The 13,813-nt window shown below is 42.0% G+C and overlaps 1 protein-coding gene across 2 annotated transcripts in view; it reads left to right on the top strand.

Annotated features, from left to right (window-relative positions):
- cxxc5a (CXXC finger protein 5a) overlaps positions 1–12,725 on the top strand; it is a 38,029-nt gene extending 25,304 nt beyond the window's left edge. The window contains exon 3 of one of the 2 annotated variants that reach the window (XM_088321583.1): positions 10,366–12,725. In XM_088321583.1, coding sequence (XP_088177709.1) covers positions 10,366–10,407 — 42 coding nt within the window. In that variant the 3' untranslated portion in view covers positions 10,408–12,725. Of the gene's footprint in view, positions 1–10,362 lie in introns of both variants that reach the window. The other variant, XM_088321582.1, reaches the window with a different exon arrangement.
- The last annotated feature ends 1,088 nt before the right edge of the window (positions 12,726–13,813 follow it).

Here is a 13,813-nt window from a genome sequence, read left to right as displayed (position 1 = left end):
GTGGTCTCAGTGTTGAGTGCCTGCCCTGGTACTGTGGGGTCACAGGTTCAAGCCCCAGCAAAGTCAGAATTGCAACATTGGTACCAATAGCCTTCCTGCTTAGAGTTCGGCATTAGGGGTTTGAATTGCGGGGTTTGGTCATCTTCTCACTAAAAATCAGGGGGAAATCCCCCTAAAAAAAATACAGTCAAAATACAGAAGTGAAATCTCAAATATCAAAAACAGAATGATCTTATCACCGGCATTCGTGCATCACCAATCCAAAGCAGAACTTAGGGTGACGTCATCTTGAGGTCAGAACTGTGACATCTCCTCAATTATTCACAGAGTGGCTGAAAAACAGGCTGCCCTCATTTCCAGCACGCTAATATCTTGAAGAATTAAAAAAAGCGGTGGGCTTCCTTGGCAGCGTGATGGGGATTGTGTACAGGACGTTTTTATGCGTGGGCGCGTTTGCGTGCACACGTAATACGTTCCATCTGGCCTTGGCGCCGTCATCTGGGGCACCAGGTGTCAGCGTGGCACACCGATCCCCCCCCTTCACCCCCTTTCGCTGGCCCTTGTCCTTCTCTCTGGTGACATTCGCACTCATCTGAAAAGCCCAAAACAGAAAATACACCATTTTATGGATGACAAAGCGTACTCAAAACCTCCATAACCATTACCAGAATTCTGAACGTGCACCTTATGATCCAATATGCTTTATGTACAGAATAAATTTAAAAATGACCCACTGGTTTACATTGTATTTGTGCATTTATTGATCAATTGATATTTACCATAATCGCATAACAATCGTAGTGGTAGTGGGTATTGAACCTGCATAGCAGAAGCGCATAATCTTATCCACCATGCCACTAAACACATAGATGATGTAAGGAAATAATAAGTCTTTTATCATTGTCACAATATTTTTTAGTCATTGCCAGAAAAAAAATTATAAAAATTTTGTTTTACCTTTTCGTAACTCAAACCAAGCTTTGTAAGTTATAATTGTTGAAAACGAGCAGTCATGCGTTTATTTACATCTTTCGGGACGACCGAATTTCTTCCCACGATGCCCCTCTCTTCATTCAATTCAGAATCTTGGGTGTAAAGACTGTGCGAGTTGGCGAGTTCTGTATTTCAGTGGTCCCCAGATTCTTCTGTACTACAAACTAGTTTAATGACAATATTCTTGCAGCCTGGCCGAATAACAACATCAACAACATGGTACCATGACTAAAAATACAGGCGCTCTCCTACTTTCGACCATTCGACTTGCGGGAAACGGTTGATACGAACATTTTTTTCGGGATGTCGAAAAATGTACCGACATTACTGTAAGTTACATTTTGTACTGTGCACCTTTTTCCGAGTAGAGGCGTGGCGCTGTGAAAGGTCATCCGGCATCCACTCAAAGAAGAAATCCGCTTCATCTTCCTAGTTCGTGTGTAAACATTCTATACTGTATCTCCAGCGCGCGATCTTTGACATTTTTATTGTTTCATATCTCGTGCCTCCATTCAATATGGTTGGCGTAAAGTGTAAAGAAAAGGCGAGCCGTTTCATTTGAAATGAAAGTGGAATAAGAAAGCTTGATGCGGTTGAGAAAATGGTCGGAACGCTTTTTTCGGGCACTTTTTATCACAGAGGAGGACCTCTTGCAGCTTATCTTCCAAAAGTAAGTTAAACTTAACTATTTATCTTTATTTTTAAGTACAAAACATTACAGGTTACTTATACGAGCCTTAAACATACCAAATATTTCACTGACACAACTTACCAACAAATTTAACTTACGAATAATCGTCCGGAATCTCGTTCGTAAGTAGGGCAGCGTCTGTAGTGTGATGACAACATTTAACATAATGCCGTTTGTACATTGTCTGTATTCCTCATGATAGAGTAGATCAAATCCAACATTCGCCGGGACTGCAATGTCTTGATTCCTGCTGAATCCAAAATTTTTAATCATGATCAGTAATATATTTTAACCACTCAATCACTGCAATAATATTTTACCTATTTGTTTTTAATGCAACCCTAGCTCTTACTGTAGTTTTAAATCAATGTGCATTATACAAAGACAAATTTTTGAGGACGCGCCTTATAATCCGTCGCGGCTTATAGTGTTGAAAAAAACGGTATTATAAAAAAAACACTGCTGCTGCCCTTCCTTTACCTCGACTGCTCTTTTCTTTCTTTCTCCGAGGCTTGAGCTAGTTTGGCAGCGGTGACAGTATGAGCGATCATGAAATTAATTTTGGCAGATGTTCCAATCTCCAGAGAAAATGAACGCTCCTATCTCTTGATGAGAGGACGTCTTACTTTGTTATACAGCAAAAGGATAGAGACATATCAACATTGAGAGTAGCCTGTTCCTTAGTTTGGATGTGTGGACAAACGTTTCAGAGTGGTTGGTCAGGAAAGGAACATTTTAGAAGTACTTCTTTTTAACAATAGTTTCTGCGATTGAGCTCTTTTTCAACAGGCTGTTCACTTTACGGAGCTGGTTTTCAGTTTTGTGGCAAGCACACAAACGAGTTTTCCACCAATACCATCAAAATCATTTCACAGGAATCAACTCATATGTCCCAAGCCTTCCAATGGAATCGTTTTTGTTTCAGAATCTCACTTTTGTGGGTGGTTTCCACAGAGAGAGCCATTTAAAGACAGCAGGGGTGGCTACTGACCCATTTATTCTTCCTTCTGACTTATTCACACATCTAACCAAATGGTCCAGTCTGCCTGACTTCAGTCCAAATGATCTGTACCTTAATGGAGTATCCCCATACACCGGTGCTGATCTAAAAGCTTTTAAAAATCTGGGTGCTAACCAGTTCTTCGTAGCTGTTTGGGTTACCAATACGTGTTGCTGCGCTGACATGGGGGTACCTCATTATGGTAAAGGTAAGACACTAACGTTTGCTGTGTATGCTAATATGTTTTATCCAGGGTACCCTAAATCTATTGTAACCAAAAGCTGATCAAATAGTTTGTAATTTTGAATCAGCCAATGTGTTTTACACAGCAGACAGCAGACACACTCAGCTACAATTGCACAAGCTAACTTATTTATAGCTACATTGAGTGTCTTTGACGTGACTTGTAACTTCTTGATATAAAATTGCTTGGAAATACATAAAATTGGACCTTGTATTGCTGCAAATCCTGGCATCCAGTCCTTTCGACCTTTTTCAGATATCCATCGCCGTCTTCTTTCTTAATCTGAAGGAATACGATAGAATGCCAAATTGGGCTTAGAACCTTGCTGGTTTTGCGCAGCCCACCACACAGAAAGGTATCCCCATCGTAAAAAGTCAGGGTTATATTCATCTGCCGTGGTTATTGATATTTGTTTCAACTCAACTGCCTATTCAAATACTATATTTAACTGCCGTCCACTCAGGTGCTTTCACCATCCGCCATGGAGTTCATAATTCCCGTGAATGCAACTTGCAAAGCTATTCGAACCTTCTAAAAACTGAACAAATAATCCCCTTGTGATCAGGCACTCTCGCCTCTGCAACCCGGGTTCGCTTCCTGTTGCATCCATTGGCTTTGCCATCGCGGTCGGCCATATTTTTGACACATCAATCATTGCACAAATACGATAATTGTGTTTAAGCGCACCCAATCTTTAACTTATTTTTTAGATAAAACACGGTGTATATTTTTCACAGTGTGCCTGTGTAATGTAGTATTTATGCGTCTATAAGATCTGCGGTCTGATTTTGATAATGCCTTAAGATTATCCCAAAGACTGTAGAAAACTTCCGGGCCTTGACCATGATATAGGTGCCGTACATCTATTTGACTGGATTCTGTCCTCATTCCCAGTGACGTGTTTACTCCAATAAAAGACACATGGGTTCCGCCCTGCAGGCGCCGAAGCAACAAAAAAAATCCCCTTTTGAATATTCACGAAAGCTCGTTTCGACGATACGAAATCCACTTTAATGATATCATAACGCCGCCGAGTCACCCAACTGGCAGACTGACGGCCACTTATTCCTTCATTACACAAATGGACGTTCATGGAAATGCCGTTTATCATCATCTTGGACGACACCCGTCCGGCATATGTTGCCTTTTCATTTCATCGCTTAGCAGAACGATTCTTAAGTGCGATGGTTCTCAAGTGGTGGGTCAGGACCCAAAAGTGGCTGGCGCAGCCTTTTTCAGTGGATCGCAGGCCTTTGCATCGGCGAAATAATACTGAGGAAATAAAAGGAAATAACAGAGAGTGTAATATTTAATATTTCAGAGTGTAATATTTGACCATTAGATAACAGTGTACGAACAAAAACCAGTGCCAAGAGCACAGCTGGCAGCAAGATGCCAGACAAACGTGGTGGCAACTTGTAGGTAGAGATTCCGTTATGTAAAAGAAATACAAATTTATCGACCTATGACGTTTTTATAAAAATTACCCCAGGTATGATAGTTTATGTATTTTTTCCTAGTATTCAAAAAACAAAAGTTTTTTTGCTCTCACTGCTTTGGGTTTGATACCCGTTGCTTCTGTTGCTGAGCAAACAAATTCAGTGACAATTGTTGGGCGGCAGTAGCTCAGGAGGTAGAGCGCTCGTCTTGGGATCAAGGGATCCGAGTTTGAATCCCGGCTTGTCCGTGTTACATGTTGAAGTGTTCTTGGGTAAGACACTGAACCCCTAATACCCCCAATAACCAGGTTAGCGTCTTACATGGCTGCAATACAAGGCCGCTATTGGGAAATGTGAAGCACACTGTAAAGCGCTTTGGGAAGTCATTGACTTGAAAAGCGCTATAGAAATGCAGATCATTTCATTTCATTTGACTGATCATAGATTTCTCGATTCACGTGATATACTATCGTAAAATCTTGGTAAACACGGATCCAAACTTTTAGCGTCCAGTGAAAAAATACGTGTGTATTCACTGATACATTTGGTATAATCCAAAATTAAGGGAAGCCTGGTTTCGGTCCGCAGCCTGTTGGTTGCATACTAGTGCTGAATTGGAGTCATGATGTTGGCACTCAGAATCCTTTTTGAGAAGAAACTGGGTGCAAACAACTTCTAGCGTGCGCTAAGGACAAAAAGTGGTGGTAATACTGACTGTAGCAGCCCTTGGATCCCAAAGAGAGTCTCGACTGATGCTTAAGGTGTTCTCTATTTTACTTGCAGCAGAATCAGGTTCACCCTAGCACCTGTCTCCTTCTTCCAGAGCTACGGTGTCACTCAAGGACAAAATTAATTCAAAACCCATACCCAAGTCCATACTCGCAACTTCACAAAGCAATTACTGTAAGCACGCATAAAATAGGAGTACAATTTAATCATTTAAACTGTTTTTTCTTAAGACATTTTAACAAAACAAATTTAGATAGTTTTACTTAAACAAAGCAAACACAAGGACAAATATGGTCCTTTACACGGACGAATAATATTCAAATTATTTGTAAAAATCCACAAAACGAGTGGTTATTGTCATTTCAGTACGGACTGTAGGAATCGCTAACATTAGACTTTAATGGATGAGCTGGCACCTCGGAGAGCCAACTGTTAGTGGCCAAGCAATTAAAATACACATTTCCATATTATGTCCTTTTTAAGGCTAACCCGTAACTCATTGATTTGCCTCATCAAAAAACGGTCCCGAGACCTTAATTCACAAATACACTTTTTTTAACGGAGGAAAACGAGCTAAAATAAGCATTCGCCTAAGTGACGCGGATGATCTTAACTGGTAAAATACCGAGACTGGAAAAAGGCTTCCCGATGTCATGCTAGTTTCTAAGCTTGAGGTTGTTTTTTACCCTGACATCCCTGAGGAGGAGGAGGAAGGGGGGGTCTAGTCGATACGCAAGCCGCGTCCGGCAAGTGAGGCTTCATTAAAGGCTGTCGACGAAGCCTCGGAAAATGGGCGAGTGAGGGGGAGTTGGCAGGATTTCTCTTCGCCACCTCGCCGGCTGGCGCGGAACGTTTATTATGAGAAGGCGACGTTTGAAGGAGAAACGTAGGAAGGAGCTGAGATCCGACTTTAAAGTAATCCCAAAGTCTTCAACATGCAAAATGGGAGGAAATAATGCATGCGTTTGTGTATATATCATCAGTGTATCCCGATTATTTCATCTTGAAGACAGCATGTCTTGACTTTGTCATCCTGAGCTGTGATGTCATAGGAGGAACACCAGCACCTTAGCAACCAGCCGCCATTCTGTTTTATATGTTGATTAGTCAAAAAGGTCACAAGTTTTGTGGGCCAAGTTTTTGTGCAGAATGCCTAAGCGTGTTGGGAACGTTACTTACAACTAAAAAAGTAATTAGATACAGTTACTCACTACTTCTTCCAAAAATAGCTAAGTTGCTAGCTAAATTACCATAAAGTAAAAGTAACTAGTTACCAGGGAAAATACCTATCTCCGTTACTTTAAAAAAACATTGTGTCGTATGTGAAAGAATTTGAACATTTTTGAGCAGTATTTGAGTCATTTGAAACAAACAGGTAGTTGTGCCTCACCAGCAACAGGTTTATTCCACATTTGAGATGCAGCAAATATAAACAGTAAACAATATAATAAAAAAATAAGCAGTAACAATTTAAACGTGAGTTTAATAAATGAAAAGGAAAAAAGAAAAGGAAAAATTCAATAACAAAAGGAAAAAGGAAAGCTAAAAGAACAAAAAAGAATAAACCTGGAATTTTTATACAAACACTTTAACACTGGAAAAATAAATTTACCAAAAACAATAAATTACCAAAATATTTAAGGTTTTTGTATGCTCAACAGATATAAAGTCAACAACAGGAAAAATGATTTTTTCAAAACAAGCTATTGATTGGTAGGTAGCCGGCTCCCTTCATTCACTTCCAAGAGCCATCTCATAGAGCCGTTTCGTTCACGAATGACACTAGTCGGTTGCTGCTGCATTCACCAATTAGCCTTTTCTTTCGGTGCAGTAGTAAAAAAATGTATTTGTAAATGCCATCTTTGGGCAGATTACTAACCCTGGCAACAAGTAATAGTTTACATGTGACTGGTTAAATGCTTAAATATAGAAGTCCGCTTGTTTGCGAACTTCACCCAACTGTTAAGTTTTCGTAATTGAAGAGTTAAGTCGGGTTTGGCTTTTTGATTGTGACAAAAATATTCCTTCACTCTCAAGGATTTGGGGGAAATGTCATCGAAATATAATTTTTTCGTTTGCTTATTTGTTTTGCATGTTTTCCGTTCAACGTGAATCCGACGGATGGCCGCTTTCATTTCGGCTTTTGGGAATTTCAAAGCGAGTCGACAGCCAAATGTCAGTAAAAGCGATTAAAGCGGCCAATACAGAATCACGTCCTTTGTCATGTGATACGCTCAACAAATTGTTAAGATAAACGTGTTCATCTCGTTTAGAGACAAAAAAAACGTCGATTGTAGTGATTGGCTACTTCACAACGGCACGTGCCGTCGACTTGAACCGACGTAATCAGGCACAGCGAAAAAAACAGCTTTTTCTCTTTCCTATTTGCGGTCATTTGCAATCGATTGTGTGTGCTTAATGAGGAAATACGGCAGTTAAAGTTCCTCTGATTAACGTGTTTTTCCCACTGCGTAAATCCGGAACGTTTGCGGCTTTTTGACGTCGGCGCCGCCAATTGTTTTTGGTATCTCCCTGCTAATTGCTTCCATACCATTGAAAGTCTCTGGCGGTACACCAGGGTTTAACTGGTCCCACCAAAGTCTCATAAACTTCCATCCAACCATCCATCCATTATCTGCACCCCTTATCCCCAGTAGGGTCGCGGGGGTGCTGGAGCCCATCCCAGCTAGCTTCCGTCAGTGGGCAAAGGACACCCTGAAATGGTTGCCAGCCAGTCGCAGGGCACAGAGGGACATACAACTCATTCACACCTAGGGACAATTCGGACCGGCCAATTAACCTTTTGGAATGTGGGAGGAAACCGGGAGGAAATCAACGCAAGCACAGGGAGAACATGCAAACTCCGCACAGGAGGATTCAATCCCACGACCTAAGAACTGAGCCCCAGACGCGCCAACCACTCAGCCGCCATGCCTCCCTCTCATTATCTTGTGTTAATGAAAAAATATAATACAATTTCCCACGACCCTAATGAGGATAAGCGGTGCAGACAATGGATGGATAATACATTTTTAAATTTAATATAAAACGTTAACAAAATAACTAAGAAATCTTCTTTAGCGAAGATCACGCAAGCGATGGTGTGCTGGCTTGCACCCTTTTTTGTGTCCTCTCATTCGCTTTTGGTCCATTGGTGGATTGTTAATATGGGTAGTTTCTTCTCTGTCGCTGCGCTAATTTGTACGCTAAGCAGGGGGGGGGGGGGGGGGGGGGGGCAGTGGCACAGCACAAGTGAGCACAGGAAAAGGGTCAGGACAGTAGAGTGCAATCCAGAGGACAAAAAGAAAGAAATGAAATTAAAAAATGAGTCCCAGCTGGAAAACGATCTCATAACGTTACATTATTATTGGGAATATATCGGTTAAAGCGGAGTTGAGCTGAAAGAGCTGGACGCTTGTTTAAAAGTTACAATCACAAACCTGTCAACTTATACGTTCTCCCCATAATTTATAAGTTTTTTGAATATATCAAATTGTGAACGCCATATAACAATTTTTGTACCAGGAAAAAGTAATAGAAAAAAAAAGAAGGTGTTTTGGAAGACTGATCCCACCTTGCCCATTTCAGCTCTATTCTGGCTCGTTTCGGTCACTGGTAGAAATATTATCCGAGATCAAACATTTATTTATTATTGTTTTTTATTCTACATTGTCTGTTTTACTGTGAATAAACAGGGCACCTAATTCTTGCCTTAAACTCTCTCTTTATGGCTGTGTTTACTGTGTCATTGCCTTTCATAACTAGTGTATTTATGACCCAATACTATACAAGGGCACACATTTATCATAGACCTAGGTTCTTAAATTTTGCTCGAAAATGCACAAAATCGATATGTTTGAATTAAATATTTACCACATTTTCTTTCGTGGGGCTGTGCGCTAATCACCCATCCGCCGCGCTAACCACCCAGGTGCAGAGGTTCAGGGTTCAAGTCCAGCTACCGCAACCTCCCCGTGTGGAGTTTGCAGGTTCTCCCCGTGCTTGCGTTGGTTTCCCCCAGGCACTCCGGTTTCCTTCCACATTCCAAAAACCTGCATGCTAGGTTAATTGGCCGGTCCAAATTGTCCCTAGGTGTGAATGAGCGAGTGAGTTCTCTGTCCCTGTGTGCCCTGCGACCGGCAACCAGTTCAGGGTGTCCCCTGCCCACTGCCTGAAGACAGCTGGGATAGGCTTCAGGACCCATGTGACCCAACTAAGGATAAGCTGTGCAGATGATGAATGGATGAATGGAATTTCTTTCGTTGGGGTATGCCCATTGACACCCCAAGACTGTCCAACCTCCAGGGTTTCACAAAACTCTATGGGAAACACTGGTCATCACAACGGCTAAATTACCAAACGAAGCATTAAAAAATGGTCTGCTTGCCTTACTTCCCTTTTCATATTTTGCATGGATTGCCTTTAAATTTTCTGGCTGTTGTTAGTGAAACACACGTCTCTAGCTTGCAGCGTCATCTTTAAAGGGGGCTAAATAATAAATGTGCCCTATTGCTTTTTGTGTGAAGCCTTTTACTGGTTTAATAGCTCAAAGGCTAAAATGGCAAAAGAGCTGTTTATCAAATGCTTTAAATCTAACAGGGTTTGTATAACTGTTAATGGCCAAATTCAAGTCATTTTTGAGGAATTTTCTAGCCAATTTTACAATTTCTTGCAAACATTCCTGCGATTTACATGTGGGATTTTTAAACTTGTGTGTGCATTTATCAATTCATGATATTTAGATGTTGAGTAAATTGAGACTACAAACCCCCTCTCTTATAGGTTTTGGGTAAAAATGACAGCAATATGTAGTTTACATTTTCAGTTGCAGGAATTTTTCCTGTTACAAATTACCACTGGGAAACACTACTTGGATTTTTAACAAATGTCCAACGGAATCCTTGCACTAATTCACAAAAACAATATGGTGACTAGCTTGCTAGGGTGCTGGTGTTCCTCCAATGACGTCACAGCTCAGCATGACAAAGAAAAGACGGGTTGTCTTTAAAATGCAGAATCTCAGACAAATTATTGGAACATTCCCACAAAATATGTATAGATTTTATGCAAAAACCATGCTTTATGTCCTTATATTTTGCATGTTTAAGAAGTTGAGAAAAGCTCTAATTACATATTAAGGCAGGGGCAAGGAAATTGAGACTGTCAAGTAAACTACTCTGTAAAGTAAAGTTGACAAGATTCCTGAGTAATTTGTTTTCCCCTCCTTATCCTTCCCCTTCCCCTTTACTGTGTGTGTTTTTCCAAGAAGGTGATGCTCCCTACCGGAGCGGCGTTCCGCTGGTTCCAGTAGGAACCTTCCTCCTGTGCCGTCCTGTGCCCAAAGCTTCGCCTTCAAGTGCAATGCCACCTCTCGGATGTTCTCGGGAAAGCAAACACTGGCTCGTCGAACAACGACAGAAAAAAAAAGGGGAAAGGACCGACCGACCGTCGGATGGACGGATGCGCCCATCCATTCCTCCAACCAAATACCAAGCATCTGCAGAAACTTTCATTCCCTTTTCTATGTTTCCGTTTTGGTACAATAGAGCGCCTTTTGTTTTTCTTTCTATTTCTCAACACTGATGTGTGGAATGTCGGAAGCGGGAACGACGTGCGGACAATCAGCTCATTTCAAAGTTTTCGCCTTCAAGCGTGGAGATCATAAGCTTGGGAAAGCAGCGGAAGACGCAAAATGAAATCACCCCCTTCGATTGTCGGGCAACGCCTTGCTGAGCATGCCCCTCCCGAGGTAGCGCTATAAACGTGAGGTAGCACGCTATCTATCCGATAGCCCGCTTACCATGCGATAGCTAGCTATCTGTCCGATAACACGCTAACCGTGCAGTAGTGTGCTATCCCTCCGATAGCTCACTAACAATGCAGTAGCAGGCTATTTGTCTGATACCACGCTATTCGTCCAATAGCTTGCTAACCGGGCAGTACCACGCTATCCAGCCGATAACGCATTATCCTTGCAATAGCGCGCTATCCATCCGATAGCTCGCTAACCTTGCGCTAGCACATTATCCGTCCCATATCGAGACGGTAGCGCGCTATTCGTCCGATAGCTTGAAGCCGTACGCTAGCAATTTATCCATTCCATAACACGCTATCCGTGCAGTAGCATGCTATTCGTCTGATCGCTCGGTAAATGTGCCGTAGCATGCTATCTGACCGATAACATGCTATTCGTGCATTTGCGCGCTATCCGTCCGATAGCTTGCTTACCATGCAGTTACCACGTTATCCATCTGACAACGCATTATCCTTGTCGTAGCGCGCTATTCATCCCGTAGCTCGCTAACCCTGCAGTGGCACATTATCCGCTCAGTAACGTGTTATCCATGCGTCAGCGCGCTATTAGCCCGATAGCTTGAAGCCGTACGCTAGCAAGTTATCCATCGGTGCAGTAGCATGCAATTCGTCTGATCGCTCGCTAAACGTGCCGTAGCAAGTTATCCATTGGATATCGCGCTATCCGTGCAGTAGTATGCTATCTGTGCGATAACATGCTATTTGTGCATTTGCGCGCTATCCGTTCGATAGCTTGCTTACCATGCAGCACCATGCTATCCATCCGATAACACATTATCCTTGCAGTAGCGGGCTAGTCATCCGATAGCTCGCTAACCTTGCGCTAGCACATGATCCGTCCCATATCGGGACGGACCACGCGGTAACGCGCTATTCGCCCAATGGCTTGAAGCCGTACGGTAGCAAGTTATCTAGCCCATAACGCGCTATCCCTGCAGTAGCATGCTATTCGTCTGATCATTCGCTAACCGTGCTGTAGCTATTTATCCATCTGATAGCACGCTATCCGTGCAGTCGTATGCTATCTGTCCGATAACATGCTGTTCATGCTATCCGTCCGATAGCTTGCTTACCATGCAGCACCACGCTATACATCCGATAATGCATTATCCTTGCGCTAGCGCCCTATCCATCCGATAGCTTGCTAACCCTACGGTAGCATATCATCCATCGAATAACATGTTATCCATGCGATAGCGCGCTATTCGTCTGACAGCTTAAAACCGTACAAGTTTTCCATTCCATTACGCGCTATCCGTGCGGTAGCATGCTGTTCGTCTGATCGCTTGCTAAATGTGCAGTAGCAAGTTATCCATTGGATATTGCGCTATCCGTGCAGTAGTATGCGATCGGACCAATAACATGCTATTCGTGCATTTGCGCGCTATCCGTCCAATAGCTTGCTAACCCTGCGGTAGCATATTATCCATCCGATAACATGTTATCCATGCAATAGCGCGCTTTTCGTCTGGTAGCTTGAAACCGTACGGTAGCCAGTTATCCATTCCATAACGCGCTATCCGTAGTATGCTATCTGTCTGATAGCTCGCTAACCGTGCTGCAGCAAATTATCCGTCCGATAGCGTGCTATCCGCGCAGTAGCGTGCTATCGCTCCGTGAGCGCCGAAGAACAGCACTTGCTCCGAGTCTACTGAAAACGCACTGAGAAGACTTTGTTTTTTTTGTATTTGTGGACTGCTCTGATTTTAATGGTTTTGGTTACGTTGGCGAGTAGCTGCAGCTCTTAAGAAGAAGCCGTCTTTGTATTGGTTTAGAAAACGAGACTGCTTTTGTGAATAAAGATCCATGCATGTATTGGCGGTGTATCTTTTGTCTTTCTAAATACCCACACAAATTAAAATTGCATTTTTCAATCGATTTGACAATGTTGTGGAAGTCCAAGCACGGTGTTGCGTTAACACAGTGTTTTTCAAGCTGTGTGCCGGGGTCTACTACTGTGCCCCGAGATCTTGTGAAGCGTGCCGCAGGAAATTGACCAATTTTGTCTTTTGGAAAAAAGCATGTCATTGGTCACAACTAGGGCTGCAACTAACAACTATTTTAATAGTAGTTAGTCACCTACTGTTGAAAAGATAAGTTAAATAATCTTTTATTGAACATTTTGTGGATTCGTACAAAAATAAATAAAAATGCCCTACCTAAAATCAATTAGGAACAGTACACAGTCAGTAGAGACCTAAGTCCATAAACAAACCTCTGTCCATTTCTATGGACACACACATAAATAATAAATCAAAATTAAGTAAATATGATTTAATACTGTTTATTAATTCAAAATTAAAGGTGCACATTGTACACAATCGCATGTTATACACAAATAAAAACAGTGAAATCAACAGTTTTGGACGGTGTGCCTAGAAATTTCTTAATAAAACAGATGTGCCTTGGCTAAAAAAACACTGAGAAACACTAGTATAACACCCTGGATCTATCAGTGGAGTCCAAAAAAATCAAATCTGGCTCCGGACAAGAATATTTTTCCAATCTCAATCAACGTTGTGTCTAATTGTGACGCCTCTCCAGTGAATTTCCATATCCTACTGATGTTTTTATGGCGGCATGGCAGATGAGTGGTTAACATGTTTGCGCCACAATTCCGATACTTGCTTCCACGTGCGTAGTTTGCATGTTCTCCCCATGCTTGTGTCGGTTTTTATGGGCACTGTGACTCCTCCTACATTTAAAAACAAAAACAAAAATGTATGGCAGGTTGATTGGCAGGTCCAAATTGTCCCTAAGCGTGAATGAGCGAGTCAATTCATTGTTATTTGCATAGCCCTTAATCACAAGGAGTCTCAAAGGACTGCACAGATCACAGATTATTGATAAACTACAGACTATTATTACATCATCCCCTGATCTGAAACCTACATGAGAGCAAG

This window comes from Urocampus carinirostris, chromosome 17, assembly GCF_059441175.1.
Source record: "Urocampus carinirostris isolate Australia breed hairy pipefish chromosome 17, RoL_Ucar_1.0, whole genome shotgun sequence".
NCBI classification, from domain to species: Eukaryota; Metazoa; Chordata; class Actinopteri; order Syngnathiformes; family Syngnathidae; genus Urocampus; species Urocampus carinirostris.
Note: the sequence above shows the minus strand (reverse complement) of the source record. Positions and strands in the feature narration are given on the sequence as shown.